The 23671-nt window shown below is 46.4% G+C and overlaps 1 protein-coding gene across 14 annotated transcripts in view; it reads left to right on the plus strand.

Annotated features, from left to right (window-relative positions):
- YEATS2 (YEATS domain containing 2) overlaps positions 1–23671 on the plus strand; it is a 132102-nt gene that overhangs the window by 92872 nt on the left and 15559 nt on the right. For 5 of the 14 annotated variants that reach the window (XM_031009022.3, XM_031009023.3, XM_063704422.1 and 2 more), the window contains exons 22-31: positions 6427–6555; positions 7353–7451; positions 8927–9029; positions 9917–9990; positions 11748–11827; positions 12392–12593; positions 15272–15498; positions 16437–16511; positions 17504–17577; positions 18884–21031. In XM_031009022.3, coding sequence (XP_030864882.3) covers positions 6427–6555; positions 7353–7451; positions 8927–9029; positions 9917–9990; positions 11748–11827; positions 12392–12593; positions 15272–15498; positions 16437–16511; positions 17504–17577; positions 18884–18992 — 1172 coding nt within the window. In that variant the 3' untranslated portion in view covers positions 18993–21031. Of the gene's footprint in view, positions 1–1032; positions 1414–6426; positions 6556–7352; positions 7452–8926; positions 9030–9916; positions 9991–11747; positions 11828–12391; positions 12594–15271; positions 15499–16436; positions 16512–17503; positions 21032–23671 lie in introns of those variants that run through there. The other 9 variants (XM_031009021.3, XM_055381970.2, XM_063704421.1 and 6 more) reach the window with 4 other exon arrangements.

Consider the following 23671-nt stretch of genomic DNA (forward strand, 5'->3'; position numbering starts at 1 on the left):
CATAATCCTTTATCTGCAATTCCAAAATCCCAAAAGCTGTGAAAACCAAAGATTTTATTTTTTTTAATTTTACTTTAAGTTCTAGGATACATGTGTAGAACGTCCAGGTTCATTACCTAAGTATACATGTGCCATGGTGGTTTGCTGCACCTATCAACCCATCATCTAGGTTTTAAGCCCCACATGCATTAGGTATTTGTCCTAATGCTCTCCCTCCCCTTGCCCCACACCCCGCAACAGGCCACGGTGTGTGATGTTCCCCTCCGTGTCCATGTGTTTTCATTGTTCAGTTCCCACTTATGAGTGAGAACATGCGGTGTTTGGTTTTCTGTTCCTGTGTTAGTTTGCTGAGGATGATGGCTTCCAGCTTCATCCATGTCCCTGCAAAGGACATGAACTCATTATTTTTTATGGCTGCAAGATTATATTGTATTGTATTATTATTATTATTTTTGACAGAGTCTTGCTCTGTCACCCACGCTGGAGTGCAGTGGCATGATCTCGGCTCACTGCAACCTCTGCTTCCCGGGTTCAAGCGATTCTCCTGCCTCAGCTTCCCGAGTAGCTGGGATTACAGGCACCCGCCATCATGCCTGGCTAATTTTTGTAGAGACAGGTTTTTACCATGTTGGCCAGGCTGGTCTTGAACTCCTGACCTCAGGTGATCCGCCTACCTTGGCCTCCCAAAGTGCTGGGATTACAGGCATGAGCCACCATGCCCAGCCAGAGATTTTATTTTTTATAACTAATTTTAGGGCACAATTTGACCTCCATTGACAGCCTGTTTGTATTACTTAATGTGAATATTTGTGTGTTTTGCCATAGAATATTGATGTGTTTGATTACATCATACTGTCTCAGCTGCCAGGAAGCTAATATAATATATGGCTTTGCTTCTCAAACTTGAAAGATCAGTTTTGTTTTTGTTTTTCTATAATCTGGTACAGACAGATACTTCTGTAAAATATAATAAAAATGTCGCAGCACTATCGAACTGTTAAAGTTTCTAAATACTGTATTATCTTGTTGCAGATTGATACCAACCAGCATACGGCTGGCACTGGTCTACCGGAAAAACTGAATATCACCGAGATACACACACACACACTCACGCATGCAGACAACACCCCTTACTGCCTTTGGATAAGAGGCTGTGGATGTTGTTGTTGTCATTACTCTTATTACTTCCTTCATATGTAGCTCCACACCAAGCCCCTTGTGTCTTGTTTGGATAGAGAACAAAAAATTAAGGCTGATTATATTTTTCTCTTGATTTCTACCTCCCTGTTAAAATTGACCAACTTCTAGTATAGGGAGTACTTGTTCTCTACTAACTGAGTGTTTTATTTGAGGCCCTGTGTTGGATACTGGAGTAGAAATTGTAGAAATAAAAGGAATTATTATAATAATGAATACCCTTCCCTTGTCTCTTTTCTGATCATGTTTTTGGCATGCAATAGATGAAGTCTCCCTGCTGTACGTTCTAGTTTCCTAAGATGCTGCTGATGGAACTTTCTGTATCACATTTTCTTTTTTTTTTTGAGATGGAATTTTGTTCTTGTCGCCCAGTCTGGAGTGCAGTGGAACAATCTTGGCTCACTGCGACCTCTGCCTCCCGAGTTCCAGCGATTCTCCTGCCTCAGCCTCTTGAGTAGCTGGGATTACAGGCGTGTGCCACCACATCCCACTAATCTTTGTATTTTTAGTAGAGATGGGGTTTCACCATGTTGACCAGGCTGGTCTCAAACTCCCAACCTCAGGTGATCCGCCCGCCTCAGACTCCCAAAGTGCTAGGATTACAGGCGTGAGCCACCGCACCCAGCCCACATTTTCATAAAAGGATCAAACTATTTCCTACTTAAAACCGGCAGTTTTTCAATTAAGTTTTTTGTGTGCATCATAAACTGCATTAAACAAGGTCTCATTGGGACAGAAGCTGCGTGAGCAACGGAGAGAGCATAAGGAGATTCCGTCAGAGCACGCAAGGCCTGTGTGGGGTGCTGGAACTTTGACTCTGGGGGAAGCCACTGGAGGGTTTTAAGCTAAGGTGGAATATGATCTGCCTTACCTTTTAACAGGATCATTGGTGCAGTATTGACAGTAATTTCTGGGGCACAAGGTGGAAGCAGGGAATGGACCAGGAAGTAGACACTAAGAAAGAAAATTTGATGATGTATCAGGGAACTCTGGCCAGACAAGGATTTTTCCTAGAAGTGAAGGGCATGAACTGCTACTTTCAAAAGGCACAGTGTAAAGAAATGGAAAATTTCAGAAATTACATTATCATTGAGCTTCTCAGTGGCAGTGCTAGAAGCTAGCTTACTGCTGCTTTTCAAAATGCAAGAACATTACTTTCAGTCTAGAATTCTCTAGTCAAGGAGATCATTACAGAGTGAGGGTAGAACTATTTCTGACAAAGTTTGAAATGTATTTCCTGTGTACCCTCTCCAAAGACATTCCTAAAATATGGGATGGGGTTATGTCCCAGTCAGCTGTTGTAAGGTGAAAATACTCTAAGTGTTAAAAATGCATGACCGGCTGAGGGCTGTGGCTCGCTGCCACTGCCCAGCATCACGAGAGGGGTACAGTTTCTACTGAGTGCCTGTTGCTTTCATACCATGCCAAAGTCAAAAACTCCAAAGTCAACCATTGTAAGGGAACATCTGTATAGGGAAGAAAGGGTATATAAGTGCCGTAAATGGGGCACTTTTTAAGGCATTTATACCCTTTTCTGGGCCCCATCTAGGGCTAGATTTGACTTTGACTCTGGGGGAAGCCACTGAAGACCCCATCTAGGGGCCGGGTGCAGTGGCTTACGACTGTAATTCCAGCAGTTTGGGAGGCCAACGCAGGCAGATTGCTTGAGCTTGGGAGTTTGAGACAAGCCTGGGCAGTGTGACAAGACCCCATTTCTTAAAAAAAAAAAAAAAAATTAGCTGGGCATGGTAGTTGTGCCTGTAGTCCCAGCTACTTGGGAGGCTGAGATGGGAGGATTACTTGACCCTGGGAGGTCGAGGTTGCAGTGAGCCATGATTGCTCGCATCACTGCACTCCAGCCTGGGTGAAAGAGCAAGACACTGTCTCAAAAAAAAAAAAAAAAAAAAGAAAAAGAAGAAAAGAAAAAACCATCTACCACACCTCATCGTTTCCTAGCTGTGTGCAGCAGCCCTTGTTTTTCAAACATCAGATGTTCTCTATCGTTTTAGAAAGGATCACCTTCTCTCATTTTATCTTAAAGGTGATTTCTGTATTCCCATTTCCACGTAGAACTGTTCTAGGCATTCAGAGGGCAATTTAAAAAATCAAAAAGGGCCTTTACTGTGAAGGAGCATACAAGGCACAAACAATACAAACACATTTTAAGAAATACTTAAAAACAGTGGTCGGGTGCGGTGGCTCACGCCTGTAATCCCAGCACTTTGGGAGGCTGAGGCAGGTGGATCACCTGAGGTCAGGAGTTCGAGACCAGCCTGGCCAACATGGTGAAACCCTGTCTCTACTAAAAATACAAAAAATTAGCCGGGCATGGTGGCAGGTGCCTGTAATTCAAGCTACTTGGGAGGCTGAGGCAGGAAAATCACTTGAACTCGGGAGGCGGAGGTTTCAGTAAGCCGAGATCACGCCATTGCACTCCAGCCTTGGCAACGAGAGCGGAACTCCGTCTCAAAAAAAAAAAAAAAAAAAAAAAACAGCATCAGGAGCTAAAGACATCTAAATCAGTAGGTAAAATTAAAAATTGATGAATCAAGGCCTACAACTTATACATTCCTTTTTAAATTATTTTTGTTTCATTTTTAGAGCAGAGTCTTGCTCTGTTACCCAGGCTGGAGTGCAGGGGCGTGATCATAGCTCATTGTAGCCTTTGAACTCCTGGGCTCAGGCTGTCCTCCCACCTCAGCCTCCCTAATGGCTGGTACTACAGGGGCATGCCACCACACGGGACTAATTTTTTTTGTTTTTTTTTTTAGAGACGGGGTCTTGCTTTGTTGCCGAGGCTGGTCTCAAACTCCTGGCCTCAACCAGTCCTCCCTTCTTGGCCTCCCAAAGTGCTGGGGTTACTGGTGTAAGCTGCTGCACCTGGCCCTACACATTCTTTTACATATACTGAGATAAACATTAATAAAAAGAACCGAAAGGGATTATAGTGGCTACCAGGAGGGAACTAGATGAAAATAGGGAGGTGGAATGGGGGTTGGCTATATTTAGTTATAAGCCTTTTAGTACTTCTTAACTTTTCAGCTGATGAGCATGCATAAAAATACGGGAACTTCAGATCATTGTTAAACTCCTCAAGATCCTGTCTCTGGAAGTATTACTACCTGATGATTTAACACTCTTCTATTCCAAGGAAAGATTTTGTTTATTTAAGGCCTTGCTCTAGAAAGTATTTAAGATTATTCCTTTCCTTAGCTCAGACCAGCTGCTTTCCGGTGCCTTAAAGTATCTTTAGCTCCTGATGCTGTTTTTTTTTTTTGTTTTTTTTTTTTTTTTTTTTTTTTTTTTTTTGAGACGGAGTTCCGCTCTCGTTGCCAAGGCTGGAGTGCAATGGCGTGATCTCGGCTTACTGAAACCTCCGCCTCCCGAGTTCAAATAATTTTCCTGCCTCAGCCTCCCAAGTAGCTTGAATTACAGGCACCTGCCACCATGCCCGGCTAATTTTTTGTATTTTTAGTAGAGACAGGGTTTCACCATGTTGGCCAGGCTGGTCTCGAACTCCTGACCTCAGGTGATCCACCTGCCTCAGCCTCCCAAAGTGCTGGGATTACAGGCGTGAGCCACCGCACCCGACCACTGTTTTTAAGTATTTCTTAAAATGTGTTTGTATTGTTTGTGCCTTGTATGCTCCTTCACAGTAAAGGCCCTTTTTGATTTTTTAAATGGCCCTCTGAATGCCTAGAACAGTTCTACGTGGAAATGGGAATATAGAAATCACCTTTAAGATAAAATGAGAGAAGGTGATCCTTTCTAAAACGATAGAGAACATCTGATGTTTGAAAAACAAGGGCTGCTGCACACAGCTAGGAAACGATGAGGTGTGGTGTGTAGACAGATGGACATACTAGATATGTAGGGACAGTGGGAAGGAGATGTGCATACATTGGGACCAGATTAAAATGGACCCTGAATGCTTGAAGCTAATTTTGGAAATATGTTTTAGGCAGTCAGGAGCCAGCATAGGTTTTTAAGTAGGAGAATGACAATGTTTCACATCAAAACACGGAATTTTATATCCAGAGCTATGTACAAAATCCAAAATTTTGTACACAGAAGAGCTATGTGCAAAATAAATTGTCATAGAAAACAAACATGGAAGAGTACTATCTGAAAACATTAGTATTGATTTTCTCTGCGGTAGGACTTTGAGTGACTTTTTATCCTTTTTACTAGCAAAAATGTGTTACTTCATGGTTGTAGGACGAGGATACTTAATCATTATGGGCAGGCACAGTGGTGCACATCTATAATCCCAGTGCTGGCCAGGCGCGGTAGCTCACGCCTGTAATCCCAGCACTTTGGGAGGCCTAGGTGAGTGGATCACTTGAGGTTAGGAGTTCGATACCAGCCTGGCCAACATGGCGAAACACTGTCTCTACTAAAAATACAAAAATTAGCTGGGCATGGTGGCATGCGCCTGTAATCCCAGCTACTCGGGAGGCCTAGGCAGGAGAATCGCTTGAACCTGGGAGATGGAGGTTGCAGTGAGCTGAGATGGAGCCATTGCACTCCAGCCTGGGTGACAGAGCGAGATCCAACTCCAAAAAAAAAAAAAAAAAAAAAAAAAAAGCCCAGTGCTTTGGGAGGCCATGGTGGGAGGATCGCTCGAGGCCAGGAGTTTCAAGACCAGCCTGGGCAACAAAGCAAGACCCCCATCTCTACAAAAACAAATTAAAAATTAGCTGTGTGTCATGGTATGCCTGTAGTCCCAGCCACTCTGGAAGCTGAGACAGGAGGATCACTTGAACCCAGGAGTTCAAGGTTACAATGAGCTATGATCGTACCACTGCACTTTTCAACCTGGGCGACAGCCTGTCTCTAACACTATAAATAAATAAATAAATAAATAAATAAATAAATAAATAGGGGCCGGGCACGGTGGCTCATGTCTGTAATCCCAGCACTTTGGGAGGCCGAGGCAAGAAAATCGCTTGAACCTGGGAGGCAGAGGTTGCAGTAAGCCGAGATCGCGTCAGCCTGGGCAACAGAGCGAGACTCCATCTCAAAAAGTAAATAAACAATTATTGTCATGCCGATGTTTTATTGTGAAATCCACAGCATCTGTTGTCTCCTGCTTCTCGCTCTTTGTTTACTGGAAGGTTAAATGTCCTGGGAACTTCCTCCATGACAAAATATGGGTAGCACAGAAGATAAGAGACTTTCCCGAAGCACCTGACCTTCAACTTGGCCTTATCTTCCAATTTGTTCTAGGACTGTTAAAGATTCACTCCAGTCAGTCCAGTCCCCAGCAGGCCGTCCTGACGATTCCCAGCCAGCTCAAACCACTCAGCGTAAACACATCTGGAGGGGTGCAGACGATCCTGATGCCTGTGAATAAAGGTGAGTCCCTTGCCCACGGGTCGTCTGTGCTGTGGCCGCCTCCACATCTCCCCGCATTTACCAGGTGGTGACCGCTCTGCCCGTGTACAGCCACCCTTCAGCTGTCAGGGTATTCCCAGCGCCTTGAACGCTAGGGCACCAACGCCAGGACTCAAAACCCAAATGTTCGTTGGCTTCTAAATAGCTGCCCTTATCTAAAGTTGAGTTGAGGGGGAACATTTTAAGTGTTTATAAGAATTTACATTAATTGGATTGTTGTTTTCCTTTCCTTTTCTTTTGAGACAGAGTTTTGCTCTGTCGCCAGAGCTGGAGTGCAGTGGCAAGATCTCGGCTCACTGCAACCTCCACCTCCTGGGTTCAAGCGATTCGCATGCCTCAGCCTCCCGAGTAGCTGGGACTACAGGCGCGTGCCACCACGCCTGGCTAATTTTCGTATTTTTAGTAAAGACGGGGTTTCACCATGTTGCCCAGGCTGGTCTTGAACTCCTGACCTCAGGCGATCCACCCGCCTCAGCCCCCCAAAGTGCTGGGATTACAGGTGTGAGCCACTGCGCCTGGCCTGGATTGTTATTTTGTTAGTTTAGTAACAGGCTCCTGTTTCTACAGTTGAAGATACATCTCAGTTACCCTCATACCTAATAATCGCCCACTATTAAAAAGGGACTTTGCAATTCCTGTTGTCCTCAAGTTGCCTTTGTGCTGTTAGTCTAATGTGGGGTTGTCACCTGGAAGTAGATCACCCTCATTAAAAATAGTTTTTGTATTTGTTATATCCCTCCCTCCTTTTTTCCCTTTAGTGGTTCAGTCATTTTCTACCAGCAAGCCACCTGCCATTCTGCCTGTAGCTGCCCCAACTCCAGTTGTCCCCAGCTCTGCTCCAGCAGCTGTTGCAAAAGGTACGTAGGATCTCAGAGTTCTTGTCTAGAAGTTTTGTTACTTTTTTATTTTCGTTCACGTTCTCTCCTGATGTCCAGAAGCTTTATGCGGGACATTACCATAATCTGAATCTTTTGAATTTTCAGCATTTGTGAATCAGTCACTTGGCAAATATGTCCTAAATGCTCATATGGTAGACTTAACATTGTGAGGGAAACACAGAGATGTATAAAGGATCATTTCTGCCCTTCAGTAATTTATAATCAGGTTGAAAACAATTGCTGTAGACAGCAAGCAATCATTGATAAACACAAGACATTTGGCCAGGGAAATGATTGCTGAAATATTGCAGCTTGGAATGTCTGATCAGGGTTGACAGGGGGTGTGGAGAAGGGCAAGACTTTGTACTGAGTATGGATTATAACCTGGACTTTAAAAGAGTAGAGGTTTTTTAGCTGTGGGGAGTCAAGGGGTAGGCCAGATTAAGGGCACGGGAGAGACAAAGACTCAGCTTCCCCTTTGGGGAAGTGGCCAGCCAGTTAGAGGGACTCATTTGGGGAGTATACTTATGGTAAAGGAGGTTTAGGTAGGGGCCAGACTTTGGCGAGCTGGCAGTGGGAGACATTCTTGCCCACAAGAGTAGATCAGGATAGCACGGTGGATTAGAGCAACACGTGTGACATTGATAACACCAGTGTCCAAGCATAGGGGATCTGATTTTTGCTTTCTGCCTTGTGTCTCAGAACACTAAGATAATGCTGAAAGTTGATAAACTAGCTGGAGAGATGATATTGAAACGGTCCCAGTATTAGAACGTAGAACAAACCAGCATTGTACTTTAGAGTAGCATTGTTTTTTTTGTTTGTTTGTTTGTTTTTTGAGATGGAGTCTCACTCTGTCGCCCAGGCTGGAGTGCAGTGGCGCGATCTCGGCTCACTGCAACCTGTGCCTCCCGGGTTCACGCCATTCTCCTGCCTCAGCCTTCTGAGTAGCTGGGACTACAGGCGCCCGCCACCGCGCCTGGCTAATTTTTTGTATTTTTAGTAGAGATGGGGTTTCACCATGTTAGCCAGGATGGTCTCGATCTCCTGACCTCGTGATCCGCCCACCTCGGCCTCCCAAAGTGCTGGGATTACAGGCGTGAGCCACCGCGCCCGGCCCAGAGTAGCATTGTTAAATCACGTGTGGGGAGGGGAGTGAGGAATCTTACATAGCAGTGTGGGTGGCCCTTTAAGAAATATCTAATTAGGAGCCACTTTATTGCCGCCGCCCTGTCATGAGGCTGGAGTTGTCCTGAGACCCAGGCTAACAGTTCTTCCCTTGTCTGATGACCCTGGGATGATAGGAGCCATCTCAGTCCCCTGGCTGTGTCCCCACAACAGCTGGAGTGGCAGTTTCCTTACTGAGCTTTACTGTAAGAGCTTTGTTTGTGCCTGCACGTGTCCTTCCACCACTGACCCCTAACAGCTGCCTCTTTGTTGCTCTTCCCTTGTAGTGAAGACTGAACCAGAAACACCTGGACCGAGCTGCCTCTCTCAGGAGGGTCAGACAGCAGTGAAAACAGAAGAGAGTTCTGAGCTGGGAAACTATGTCATTAAGTAATTCTTCCAATCTTTCCTAAAGGAATTCCGCTTCGGGTGTTTGTCACGCCTGTGACAGCTGAGTATGTGCAGAGTTGTGTGTGTGTAGCTCTAAGCCCTTGACGGGAGGAACTGTCTGTCCCCGTGCAGTGGACAAGTGTTACCACTTGATGCACAGCTGAGGGTCATCATTTTATACAGTGATGTGACTGGAGGTGGCACTTGATTTGTAGCCTTAGAAGCCTCAGGTGGGATTAGACCTCCCTTCAGTTGAAGTTGCCAACATGGGCTTTCTCTGCTGAGCCCGTAGGCACAAAATTTCTCCTGTTGCCATCACTCAGGTGTGTACACGCTTTGTGACTGGGTATCCACACACCTGCCTCATCTTAGCTGCCTCTTCATGGGCTATATACACTCTTTGCTTCTTCTAAAAATGCTTCCTGAGGTTTCCTAATTTCTAAATCAGGAAGCCACTTCTGACCAGCTACTTTTAAGTATCTCAGACTGCTGGGGACAATAGAAACTTAGCCACTCTAACATGGTAGATGGAGGCATGAACTGTAATAACCCTAAGATGGGTATACAGAATTTTTCTCCCCTAGTAGCCGTCACATTGCAAAAAGATTATATTGCTATTGAATTTTAAGGTGTAGATTAAATGTCTGTAATATGTGCATGATCTTCCATTCCTGGGATCTTAGTCTTGACATTTTCTTTTCAAGCATAGAACACCCCTCCTTTACAAAGAACGTAATCTGTGGAAGGAAAGACATGCTAATATGATGGTTTTACATTATAATTCTCTCAGAATGGAATATATCCATTAAGTACATGGCATATATATGGCTATAGAAACTGCTACATGTATTTAATTTATTGCCTTAATTTTTTTTTATCCCTCTCAGGATAGACCATTTAGAAACTATCCAGCAACTCCTAACTGCAGTAGTAAAGAAGATTCCATTAATCACTGCAAAAAGTAAGACAATTACACTGAATATAGGGGTGCATTTTTGAAAGCTGTGAACTTAAGGTATTGAGTCAACTGAAATCACTTGGGATTGTAAATTAATACTGATACGGCGGTTACCTTATAAGGTTTCAGCTAGAGATACAGCCCATTTGCAAGGGTTTTAGAATTCACATCCAGTTAGTTTTTTATTCTTTTTACTGTGTTGACCTGTAGAAGGAATGTTTTACGTAAATTTTTCATATGTAAATCATAGATTGTTTTGTATGCAGTTAAAACTCTGCATTAGCATTTGGTGTTTTTGAGTGAGGAAAGCATTTAGCGTTTGCCTGCAGTGTACCAGGTCCTGTGCAGGCTGGGTACGTTCACTGTCTCATATAATCCCAGCCTCCTGTGTGATAGCTGGTGTCATCTCCACTTACAGATGAGGAAACTGAGGATAAGCAGGGTTGAATAACTTGCTGGAGATCACAGAGCCACGGGTGGTGAAACAGGATACAAACCTGGTTCTGTTTGACTCTAAGACCATTCATCTTTCCTCTGAAACTCAGTATTGCACAGTGTAGAAATGCAGTTTTTAAGACCTCCCAAAGTGACGTGCTGTGTCACTGCCCATCGTTAGCTAGATTGAGTAAATTGCTGCTTAGCCCCAGTTGTTTTGACAGAATCAATAGCCCTTGCTGAGGGGCCAGCAGCCTGCGGACACAGGAGCATGCTCATGGGCAAGACCACCATGCACACTCAGAGGGAAGCCACAAGGCAACCTCCACGCCACTCAGATTTGTAGGGCTCTGAACACATACACCAGGTACAGACCACCTACTTATTTTTTCCAACTGTAATAGCAAAGCAGTAATCTCTTTCTGTAAGGTAAAGTTTGGTGGATCATTTTGATGTCTCTCAGAGTAAACTTTTGGTGACAGTTTCCCAGCGTAACACAAGAAATTCAAACAAAAAAATCTCTCTCATATATATATATGTGTGTGTGTGTGTGTGTGTATGTGTATATATATATACACATATATATATACGTGTACACACGCACACACACACACACACACATATTTTTCTCTCTCCTTAAAAATACAGAATGTAAGAGCTGGAAGGTAGTTCAGAAACCATCTTCCCAGCTTTCTTAGTTTATAGATGAGAAAACCGAGCTGGGCTTGGTGGCTCACGCCTGTAATCCCAGCACTTTGGGAGGTTGAGGCGGGCGGATCACCTGAGGTCAGGACTTTGAGACCTGCCTGGTCAACATGGTGAAACCCCATCTCTACTAAAAATACAAAAATTAGCCAGGCATGGTGGTGCCTGCCTGTAGTCCCAGCTCCTCGGGAGGCTGAGGCAGGAGAATCGCTTGAACCTGGGAGGCAGAGGTTGCAGTGAGCTGAGATCACACCACCACACTCCAGCCTGGGCGACAAAGTGAGACACCATCTACCACAACCACCTTGTGAGTTAATGGCGGGTCCAGGGCTCCTAGTGGAGCACCAGTTCCACAGACTTTAATAGCCTATGGCAGTGATTACCTTCTCTACCAAAGAAGCAAAGTTCCCAGGAAGGTGTGTTGCTTTGAGTACACACGACAAGACGCCTTCTCTTCTGAGGAGACGCCCTCCTGTGTTAGGCTGCATCTGAGCTTGCCCAGTAAGGAACATACATGCGATAAAGAGGTCTGAAGAAGTGACTGGCTTGCCTCCAGCAAATGACATGTGGTTGGAATCGTAAGAGCTTTATTCAGGCTTTGCTGGGTGTGTGCATTCTAGGTGAAGATGCCAGCTGCTTTTCTGCAAAGTCTGTGGAGCAGTACTATGGCTGGAACATTGGAAAAAGGAGAGCCGCTGAGGTAACCCACGTCTGCCTGTCCACTCTGGCTGCCTCCAGAAACCTTGTCTTATGGAACAGGGATAAGATTGCAGCATATTTGGTTGAAATATTTGATGGCAGAATATTTTCCTCAGTTAAAAAAAATCTCATTTTTCAAAGACCTGTATCCAGCTGACTTTCAGGCGTGCCTTCTTTTCCTGCACTGGCAGAAACATCCCTCACAGTTTCTAAATTTTTTTCTGAGTTTCAGAGTTTTAAATGAACTCGAGTATTAAGTCCTTACATTGGGAAGGTGCTGTGGTGAGTTTAGGGAAAGATGGGGTAGGAGGGGAGTGGGAGAGCGCAGGTGGAGACCAGGTGAAGATCCTTAAAGGCCAAACCTAGGAGTTGCTGTTTTATTGTATTAGCATTAGGGAAGTTCGACTTTTTTTTTTAATGGGGAGTAACACAACCAGGTTTCTTTCTTTAAAAAAACAAATTCTAACAGGTTAGGTTAGGATGGTGATTTATGGTTGCATGATACGTAGTTGTGTTAAGTGGAAAGATTTGATTATGGTTCCAAAAGAAAATTTTTTTTTTTAAGTGGCAAAGAGCAATGACAATGCGAAAAGTCTTACAAGAAATCCTGGAGAAGAATCCGAGATTTCACCATCTGACTCCCCTCAAAACCAAGCACATCGCTCACTGGTGCCGCTGTCATGGCTACACCCCACCAGACCCTGAAAGCCTGAGGAGTGACGGGGACTCCATCGAGGACGTGCTGACTCAGATCGACAGCGAGCCTGGTAAGCCTTCAGTGGCACTGCCCAGAGCGCCTGGCAGCCTGGGGGCATTTGCTGAGGTAGAGAGAGGTGAGAACTTGGAAGAGTTGCTGTAGAGAACGAGAGCCTTTCCTACCTCCTGCCGTGTCCTTTGTGGGACCGTGCCATCCCCATGTTGCTGTTTGTAGCCAGGTATCTCAAGTGTTGTGCCCCAGCCACACATGTTCCAGCCCGTGCCATGCAGCAGGCACACACTGTCCACTCAGGAGTCCCTGCTCGGCATCATTTCTTCTTTGAAGACTCCTAATCCATCTCCTTTCCTGCAGATTGAAGCGGCTTTCACATCTTTTGTGACGTTAGGGACACCCCCCATGCCCCAGACAAGTTTGTGCTACTTCTGTGAAGATGAGGCCCGTGTCTCATCTGTTACTTTATCTCCAAACCCAGCTTGGAGGACGCCACCCAGTGTGGGAGGCACTTGTGAAAACTAGTAATGTTGCAGGTGAAATGAATTGTTTCACGATAAAAAAACAGACCACTGGGCCAGGCGCCGTGGCTCACGCCTGTAATCCCAGCACTTTGGGAGGCCGGGGCGGGTGGATCACGAGGTCAGGAGTTCAAGACCATCCTGGCTAACACCCTGAAACCCCATCTCTACTAAAAAAAACAAAAAAATTAGCCAGGTGTGGTGGCCGCGCGCCTGTGGTCCCAGCTACTCGGGAGGCTGAGGCAGGAGAATTGCTTGAACCAGGGAGGCGGAGCTTGCAGTGAGCCGAGATCGCACCACTGCACTCCAGCCTGGGCAACAGAGCAAGACTCCGTCTCAAAAAAAAAAACACACACACACACAAAAAAACAGACCACTGCTGCAGGGCCATGGGGTGTAGGAGCAAGGGATGAATGGTATATAGGCAGAAGAAGCATTTTGAGTTTCACCTCAAAGAATAAGAAGGGTTGGGCCGGGCATAGTGGCTCATGCCTGTAATCCCAGCACTTTGGGAGTCAAGGCAGGAGGATCACTTGAGCCCCTAGGAGTTTAAGACCAGCCAGGGCAACATAGCAGGACCTTGTCACTACAAAAAATACAAAAATTACCCGGGTGTGGTAGCTCGCCTGTAGTCCCAGCTACTTGGGTGACTAAGGTGAGAGGGATCACTTGAGCCCAGGAGGTTGAGGCTGCAGTAAGCCATGAGCACACCACTGCACTCCAGCCTGGTCAACAGAGCCAGGCCCTGTCTCAATAAAATAAAAAGAAAGGTTGTTCTCTGCCCCCAGCCCCATTTATATAGAAAAACAGAAGCTCCACCCCCCTGTCCAAGGAGACCCGGAGCACAGAGGTGGGGTTCCTTTAAGACTTAGGGCCAGGCTCAGTGGCCTCCCACTTTGGGAGGCTGAGGCAGGAGGATTGTTTGAGCCCAGGAGTTCAAGACCAGCCTGGACAACACGGTGAAACCTTGACTCTACAAAAAATGCAAAAATTAGCCGGGCATGGTGGTGCATGCCTGTAGTCCCACCTATTCGGGAAGCTGAGGAGGGAGGATTGCTTGAGCCCAAGAAGTTGAGGCTGCAGCGAGCTGTAATCATGCCACTCCTCTCCAGCTTGGGTGACAGCGCAAAACCCTGTCCAAAAAAAAAAAGGGGGGCAAGTCCCAGTTTTGCCATTAAGCTTCTTGAGAGCCTAATGCAGGATGGCCTCTCCTTTCTCTCGTCTCCTGCAGCGCTTAATATCAACAGCATGAGGGCTTGTCTGACTTCGCTGTGTAAGCTACTCGGAGAGCAGAGACCATATTGATGATTCTCGGGCTTCACTGACACTGTGTGGAAAGCACAGTACTTGCACATACTAGGCTTCCTTTTAATCTGACTGATTACAAATGGTCCCTAACCTACAATGGTTTGACCTGTGATTTAATGTTGTGACTTTACAATGGTATGAAAGCTGTAGGCATCAGCACATGCCTTGACTTATGATGGGATTGTATCCAGATAAGGCCATCGTAAGTTGAAAATATCCTAAGTCAAAAATGATATTTTCAACTTACGATGGGTTTTTCAGGATATAGCCCCAGCCATCATTAACTTGAGGAGCAGCTGGAGCTTGTTAGAGCCCAGTCAGTAAAACAAAAGGCCAGGAGCTGGGTGCCCTTAAATCTTGTACCTGGTGTGGACCTCACACACTCATCCAGAAAGTGGAAGGGCACTAGTGCCCTAGATCTGGCCTTAAGGTCCTCACACTCCTGATTAGGCTTTGTATAAATCACCTTATTAGAGACTGGACCCATAATATACATTGGTTAACAGTCCTGCTCTCTGAGCAGTGAGAATAGGGGTGATTCTTTTCATTTTCTTCACTCTGCATTTCTAAATTTTCCAGATTTGAGATGAGGAAAAATCAGGTCAGTCCTTAATACTCAGAGGGAGGGGGATGGCCTGGTTTTTGGTGGCAGAAGTGAGAATTCCTACTCTTTCATCTTAGATGGCAGTTACTTACATAGATCACACACAGGATGCCTGTGTTTATGCCTTTCTCCCTCGTGAATTACTAGTTCTCATCATTATAGATCCATAGAATGTTAGAACTGGAAAGAAGGTCAGCTCCCCTGATGCTTATCCCCCCTCCTCAGACCATGAGTCTCTTGGAGATGGAAAGTCCTCTTCTGTTGGCCCCACAGCTGTTGTAACACTGCTTGCCTTTCATTTAGAGTGCCCATCATCATTCTCCTCTGCTGACAACCTCTGCCGCAAACTGGAGGACCTGCAACAGTTCCAGAAAAGGGAACCCGAGAATGAGGAGGAGGTGGACATTGTCAGCCTCTCCGAGCCAGTGAAGATAAACATCAAGAAGGAGCAGGAAGAGAAACAAGAGGAAGTCAAGTTCTACCTGCCACCAACCCCAGGGTCTGAATTTATTGGGGACGTCACACAGAAGGTAGGGGTTGTGGTGTTAATAGTTCATGCGGCAGACCAGCTCAGAGCTAGATGTTCAGACGTTCAGCCTCACAGACCCAGACCCAGGTGTTCAGCCTCACAGACACAGACTCAGACCCAGACTCTTCTGGTGCCGTAAATGCTTGACTTCCTTCTGCCTGGTTGACCCAGGTGTGCTCTCAGGGCTCCCACCTTCCCGCATCAGAGCTCTTGGGCAGAAATGCTAATTACATGTGAAAAGGTTGCTTGTTGAACGCAGACGTGAAGCAAAGCTGGCTAGATAGAAATGGTTGATTACTCTTCATCTCGTTTTTTCTCATCTGCCTCAGTAGAAGCACCTTTCCCTCATGAGGCACGTCATACTCTTTCTGAGTTGCACGTCAGCGCGTAATCCTCCCCTGACGTGTTGATAGCTCCTGAGTGCCCCGCCTGTGGTGCAGATGGCGTGCACCTGCCTTACTATACAGGAGAGAGGTATTTATCCACCCTGCTGGAGCCTAACAGCTCTTCAGCATCTGCCAGTTGCTCAGGGCCCGAGGTGAAAGACAGTGTGCTTTCATTGGAGGCCATGAAGAATGGGCAAGATGCAGTTTCCAAGTGCAAACAGGACGTTGGAGTCTGATTCCAGACCTTTCAAAGTGTTGATCGCTTATCAGAACCCAGGCAGATCCCAACCATGTTCTCCCACGAAGGAGATTTGAGAGATTTTAATAGGATTATAGTCATGTGTTAAATATCAGCCAGAAATGTGGAAAAACAAGATAACATTCTTCTAGATGTTATATTCCGTGTTCCTTTCCCGTGAATTTTGCCTAGCATGTTTGCAGAGTCCTCCTCCCAACCAGGCATCGCTTTGCATGTCAGGGAGGTATGCTTGTTTGGAGAGAGGCTGTTTCTAAAGCAGCGATACGAACAAACGGCTTTCTTCTGCTTTTCCAGATTGGGATCACCCTGCAGCCCGTGGCACTCCACAGGAACGTGTATGCGTCCGTGGTGGAGGACATGATCCTGAAGGTGGGTGCCTGCAGGGGCCGCCAGCCAGGAAGGATGGTTGCATCCCAGGCGGTTTGGAGTAAGGGGCAAGGACAGAAAAGGAACAAAGATAACAGGCTTTAAAATGTCTCGTCTTATTTGGGCTTAAGTTCTCTCTTTTTGTTTTTTTGTTTTTTTTCCTTCTGATTTTTAAATGGACTAAGTTATGTTTCCTCTGAGTCATGTGGTTTCAGGTGCCTCCTAAGACGTATTCTGGGGGTGGTGGTCAGTGTGCTCGTTGCTTTAGGAGGTGGCAGAGACAAAGCCTATGGTTTTCTGTACACATCACAACAGCAAACAGCCCCAACTGTCCTGACCCTGGCAAGGGGACGAAAATGCCGTAGCCTCCTTCCCCAGCCTGATCCTAGCTCAGCAGTTCCTTTCCTCGTGGATCCTCTCCAAGAATAGGGATACCTCTGTAACAACTGCTTTCCTTAAATACAATGTCTAGGGCTGGGCGCGGTGGCTCATGCCTGTAATCTCAGCACTTTGGGAGGCCGAGGCGGGCGGATCATTTGCAATCAGGAGTTGGAGACCAGCCTGGCCAACATGGTGAAACCCCATCTCTACTAAAAATAAAAAATTAGCTGGGCTTGGTGGCGCTCACCTAGTAATCCCAGCTACTTGGGAGGCTGAGGCAGGAGAATCGCTTGAACCCAGGAGGCGGAGGTTGCACTGAGCCAAGATCGCGCCACTGCACTCCAGCCTGGGCGACAGAGTGAGACTCCATCTCAAAATAAATAAATAAATAGAATAATGTCTGATTAATGAAAATCACTCCAATTCATAATTTCTCAGAATCATGGCCTTTATCATTATGGTCTATTATTGAGACCTTTAATTTTTTCTTAAGGACTTTTTAATCCTTAGTTGCAATTGTTTCAAACATTTGGGGTAAGGGATGGGGTTAAATGTGTCCCTTCTTGCCAGCAAGCAGATGGCCATTTGAAGAATAACAGCATCTTCCATTGTAGGCTACAGAACAGCTGGTGAATGATATCCTGAGACAGGCTTTGGCAGTTGGATACCAGACAGCTTCTCACAACAGGTATTACTATCTCTGCAGTCTGTGGTGTGAGGCTTACACCTCTTTCCTAACAGTTGAATTGCCCATGAAGGTGTTTTATACTTACATCAATCCAGTAGGAGATGGAGTGAGTGCTTAGGACACTCTTAGAGCCAGATGAGCTCAAGGGTCTGCTTTGTCATTTTTAGAGAACCTCATGGTTGTGAAAGCTCACTCAGCTTTGCTCAGAGGTTTATATCCTCCTCATTACTTCACAGACACCTAGGACTCTGTTTTATTACAGGATTGAATAAATATTAGCTTTGCAATTAAAGATAACAGTGTCCATTACATGTCAGACATGAGGGCCAAGCGTTGCATATATTACCTAATTTGTTTTTCATTGCAGAACTATTATTCTCTTTTTAAAAATCAGGAAACCGGGCTTTGAAAGGTAATCTTACCCAGCTTTCCCAGCAAATACAGTGTAGACCTGGACTTCCGACTCAGGTCTCATTGGCTCTGAGGCCCGTGGGCTCACCACTGCTCTTTGCTGACTCTCATTGTCTTTGATTAAGACACTGAGTTTCAGTCTGTTCCTAGGCCCTGAAAGGATGGCAGATAGGCCACATCTGCTTTTCTTTCAGAGGAAACAAATATTATTTTATTGCATTATGCTAAAGGCTGTCACAGATTTATAAAATTGTAGCAAAGTGCCTGAGGACATGAAGGGCCTAAATCAGAGGAATAGTAGATGAAACTTCACAGGAATATATCAGACAACATGGGCGTCTTTAGAGAAAAGGAAGGGGAACCAAGAGTTCCGGTCCTGCTGCCCACTGTCCTGCTTGGACCCACAAGTGAGCCAGGGCCTCCTGTGGCCCCTGCTCACCTCTATGCTCCCTGTTCTGGAGGGGTAGAGTGACTTAGGTGCTTTTGATGGAACGATTAACATCACGCCTGGCCTGGCGTGGCTCCGTCTCCCATCTTACCAGGAGATGGGAAATAAGGTCCCAGAGTTTTGTGGTGCTTTGACTCAGCTTTCGGTCTGCTGAGACTCACTCACAAATGTGTCATTCCGTTCTGCCATCCGCTTTGTTTTCTTTCTCTTTTCTCAGTTCTCAGAATCTTTTTTCCTAATCATTCAACCAACTTGTTGACATCCTTCTCATGCCTATGACAGGAAGGCAGTCCTCACCCCAGAGGGGCCCTAAGCTATGTCTGTGGCTTAGGAGCCCTCTCCACGGGGCCTCTGCCTGGGATGGTCCCTGTGGTGAGTTAAGTGAATAAATGATGAGATATACGTGAGAGAATTTCACCTGGTAACACCCTTTGTTTTTTGGACCAGGATTCCCAAAGAAATTACAGTGAGTAATATTCACCAGGCCATTTGCAACATTCCTTTTCTGGACTTCCTCACAAACAAACACATGGGAATATTGAATGAGGACCAGTGAGCGGAGTGAGGTGCCCTGGAGAAGCAGGCTTTGAAGGCGCAGCGAGGCTATAACTGAGGGCCCTGCTGCTCGGGAAGGAGGTGGTTTCCAGTGTGACTCGGCATGTCATGGCTACCCAACCTTTGCCGCTGCCTGTTCCCGCGTGTCACCAGCACGCTCCACTCCAGATGAAATCCTCCTAGGACAGGAGTTTGTTTCCTGAGTGTGGAGTGAGGCTGTCAGTGGATCCGTGCTTTGTCGGCCAGCGTTTCTGCAGTCTTTGTAAAGGCCCCACGAGAGCGGGCCAGGCCGTGTGCCTCAGGCCCTTCTCCCTGGGTGTGCTCAAGGGGGCTCCTTGGGCCCGCCTCCCCAGGAGGTAGAAAATGAGTGGCAGGCTAGAGATTTCACCCATTTTGTGGGCTGGAGTTACCAGTAGCTCCAGCAGTTACCCTGAAGAGAGATTGGGCTTCAGCCTTCAGCAGGTGGTTCTCTCCCATGCCTGGCCTTGGTGTGGAGGGGCTGTACTCTGAGCCCAAGTGAGTCAGCTATAGGAAGAGGCCATACCTAGAGCCAAGAACCATGAAGGCCTGAGAGACGGCAGACTGAGCAGAATTCCTTTTTTGAGCACGAGAGCATTACTAGAACCATTGTCAAAGCAGTGGCAAGGGACGGAGAGGTCCCAACAGGAGTCAGGAAGAGGTTTGATTATAACCAAGAAAACTCACTATGCTACGAATAGACAGTGTGCACCAGTCCCAGACACTTGGCAGAAGTGTAGCAGCGTTACACATGTGTGCGAAGCAGATCGCAGGTTCCACGCCATCTGCATGGCCTGCAGGAGCTTCTGCTGCTGACCCCATGCTGAGTGGCCAGTGGGGAGCGGCGCCCGGCAGGCTCTTCTGGGGTCGTCTGTCCTATCCGTGGATTGTGTATACTCTTCTCTGTTAAGGAGTTTTTCCCAAGAAGAAAAGTATTTAAAAGAAATACCAGTGAGTGCCTTAAAGTTGGAGAAGTAACTGCCCATGCCCAGAAATAAGGATGCCAGTGCCCAGAAGCAGTGAGATTAGGCTGTGTCCACAAGCAGAGGCCCCCTCGATGGGAGGGAGTGGCAGGCAGGAGAAGGTGGCGCTGCCAGGTGCCCGGGTCTATTGGAGGCGCCCCATCTCAGACTTCCTAACACAGCCTGTGTGGAAGGCAGAACAAAGAATGCATGCCCAGTCAGAAATCTGTTCTATTCTGCTCCAGGAAAATCGGAAACCTGTGAGTCAGAGTCAGAGAAACTTACCTAAGCAACGTAATTCCTGTTTTCATGGGTCCTGTAGATGTTTGAGTCAGGAAGGTAAGGCGGGGAGTGACTGAAGAAACTCTGCCTTTTAAATTGAGCATCTGGGCCGGGCATGGTGGCTCACGCCTGTAATCCCAGCACTCTGGGAGGTCGAGGTGGGTGGGTCACCTGAGGTTGGGAGTTCGAGACCAGCCCGACCAACATGGTGAAACCCCGTCTCTGCTAAAAATACAGAAAATTAGCTGTGCATGGTGGTGTGTGCCTGTAATTCCAGCTACTCGGGAGGCTGAGGCAGGAGAATCACTTGAACCCAGGAGGCGGAGGTTGCAGTGAGCCAAGATCATACCACTGCACTCCAGCCCTGGTGACAGAGGAAACCCCGTCTCAAAAATTGATTGATTAATTCAGCATCTGAGGGCTGCAAGTGCAGAAGGAATCTATTCTCAGCAGGGCATAGGGCACACACTGGCTTAACAGTTTAGTATATAAGGCTCGAATAGTCTATACGTGAACTGCTGTAAGCAAGGTCGATAGGGAAGTGCATAGATTGCTTCAGCAAAGTGAACTGTGAGATCTCCAGGACAGAGGGAGAAAGATCTGATCCAAATGAGAACAGATTCGTTACTGCAGGTATCACAGCCTAAAGAAATTATCTTTTTGCAAAAGAAATATTAAATGATTTAACAGTCTCCACATGTGTTAATGTTTAAACGTGTATCATAATATGTATAATTGTGTAACAAAATTGTCTACAATAAATCTTTTGGTATTTGTGGTGGGTGTTTCTGAGTTTGAAGCATGGTACTCAGGCAGGGTTCTCCCTGCACTGGGATGAGGTGATGGTGTAGATTCTTATTGATATGTTTAAATTAATTCCTCTACTTCTTGCCAAAAAAAAATGTTGCAACCGTGTAAGATAAAGGATTACAGTTACATAAAAGTCTAAAAAAAATTTGGAAATGGACATAATTATTCCTGACAGCTTGGGGCAGAAGAAAACTGCATAAATGAGCTCAGAGCTTCCTTAAAGCCAAGGCAGAGAGAGAATCAGCTCCTCGTGTCTAACAAAGAAACATACCGGGTTATCTGGCAGGGTAAAATTGGACTGTGTTGAGGACTGAAAGAAGTCACTCCTGTGACACGGTCCTTATGCTGTGACCATCTGCTAGCGTATGGCTCAGAAATAGTGAAAAATCCAGAAACGTAAGAGCTGAAAGATTTTGAAAGCTTTGGTTCTTCAAAGGCATTATGATACAGTCCAAGTATGTAACTTTCTGGGGACCAGACTTTGCTGAGAGTCATAATGGAGAGTCAAAGAGTCTGATGGCTGAGAGGGGTGTGCCTAGGCTTGCCTTCATAAATGTTCATTGTCTCAGCCAAGGTTTTGGCAGGAGCGAGAGCAGGCTCAGATCAGTGTCACAGGCAGTACCTTACGTGGCTTGGACTCCAAGTTATTGATTGAAGGAGTCCTGTGTGAACGGGGCCAACAGAACTGGCTTTGGGGCTTCATCATCTTGACCTTGTTCAAAGGGGAGGTTCTTCCATTTGTCTGGGGTGGGCTGCAGGGCCTAGCTTTTCTCAAAAGCTGCTTTTGGGAACGTGGCCTGAGTCCTGGAGTTCTGTACCATGGAGCACAGAGAGGCGAGACCTTGTTCTAAATGCCTGCAAACCCCCTCGACTTGCGGAAGGACCTTTAGGATTTTCCACCTGCAGAGCGTCATAGTGCAGCCCGTGGCTGCTTGAGGCAGCTCCCGCAGTGGCAGCTTGGGTTGTGAAATAATTAAAAAGTTAACATTTTCTTTTGTCTGGAATTTGCTAACAGGTTGAACTGCTTTTTATTTATTTAGAGACAGAGTCTGGGCCGGGCACGGTGGCTCATGCCTGTAATCCCAGCACTTTGGGAGGCTGAGGCAGGCAGATCACAAAGTCAGGAGATCGAGACCATCGTGGCCAACATAGTGAAACCCCGTCTATACTAAAAATATAAAAATTAGCCAGGCGTGGTAGCAGGTGCCTGTAATCCTAGCTACTCAGGAGGCTGAGGCAGGAGAATCGCTTGAACCTGGGAGGCGGAGGTTGCAGTGAGCCGAGATCGTGCCATTGCACTTCATCCAGCCTGGGTGACAAGAACAAGACTCCATCGTCTCAAAAAAAAAAAAAAAAAAAGAGTCTGCTCTCTCGCCCAGGCTGGAGTGCAGTGGCACGATCTCAGCTCACTGCAACCTCCGCCTCCTGGGTTCAAGCGAGCACGTCTGGCTAATTTTTGTATTTTTAGTAGAGATAGCGTTTCACCATGTTGACCAGGCTGGTCTCAAACTCCTGACCTCAAGTGATCCACCTGCCTTGGCCTTCCAAAGTGCTGGGATTACAGGCATGAGCCACCATGCCTGGCTTGCTTTTTATTATTTTTAAAAACTTTTTCTTTACAGAATTATTATAAAAATGTTTATAGAAACTTCAGCAAGCGTAAAAAATGTGTTTGAAAAACTACTCATAATTCCTCCTCTGAAAGATAATCACTGCTAACATCTCTCAGTGCCTTTCAGTCTTATATGCGTATTATGTATGTGTGTGAGAGATAGATAGCTATGAGTTGGGACCACATGGTTGAGACTTGTCTCAGTTGCTTCTTGGGTCACTTGCTGAACATGTTAGGCCTGATTATTTAGACCTAAGTGACTGGGAAGGAGTTTCAGCATAACCCACATCTCATAAAGAGGCCAGGCTGGGTGCAGTGGCTTACACCTGCAATCCCAGTGCTTTGTGGAGGCTGAGGCAGGAGGATTGCTTGAGCCCGGGAGTTCAGGACCAGCCTGGGCAACCATAGGGAGACCCTGTTTCTACAAAATGTACAAAAATAAATAAAAAATGGCCGGGTGTGGTAGCTCAACGCCTGTAATCCCAGCACTTTGGGAGGCTGAGATGGGCGGATCATCTAAGGTCAGGAGTTCGAGACCAGCCCAGCCAACATGATGAAGCCCCGTCTCTACAAAAATTAGCTGGGCATGGTGGTGGGCGCCTGTAATCCCAGCTACTCGGGAGGCTGAGGTGGGAGAATATTGCTTGAACGTGGGAGGCAGAGGTTGCAGTGAGCCGAGATTGCACCACTGCACTCCAGCCTGGGTGACAGCAAAAAAAAAAAAAAAAAGCCAGGCATGGTGGCATGCCCCTGTGGTCCCAACTACTCGAGAGGCTGAGGCGGGAGGATCACTTGAGCCCAGGAGGTTGAGGATGCAGTGAGCAGTGTTCACACCACTGGGTGACAAAGCAAGACCCTGCCTCGATGATGATGGTGATGCACCCTCAGAGCAACACTGGAGTTGGTGTTTGTGAAAAGCTGTCTGCTGTGCATTGCAGAGGCTCTTGACCATCTGTCTTGCAGTCAGGCCTGTCTGGTGTGGTGAGGCCTCCACTG

The sequence above is a fragment of the Gorilla gorilla genome, chromosome 2 (assembly GCF_029281585.2).
Source record: "Gorilla gorilla gorilla isolate KB3781 chromosome 2, NHGRI_mGorGor1-v2.1_pri, whole genome shotgun sequence".
Lineage (NCBI taxonomy): Eukaryota > Metazoa > Chordata > Mammalia > Primates > Hominidae > Gorilla > Gorilla gorilla.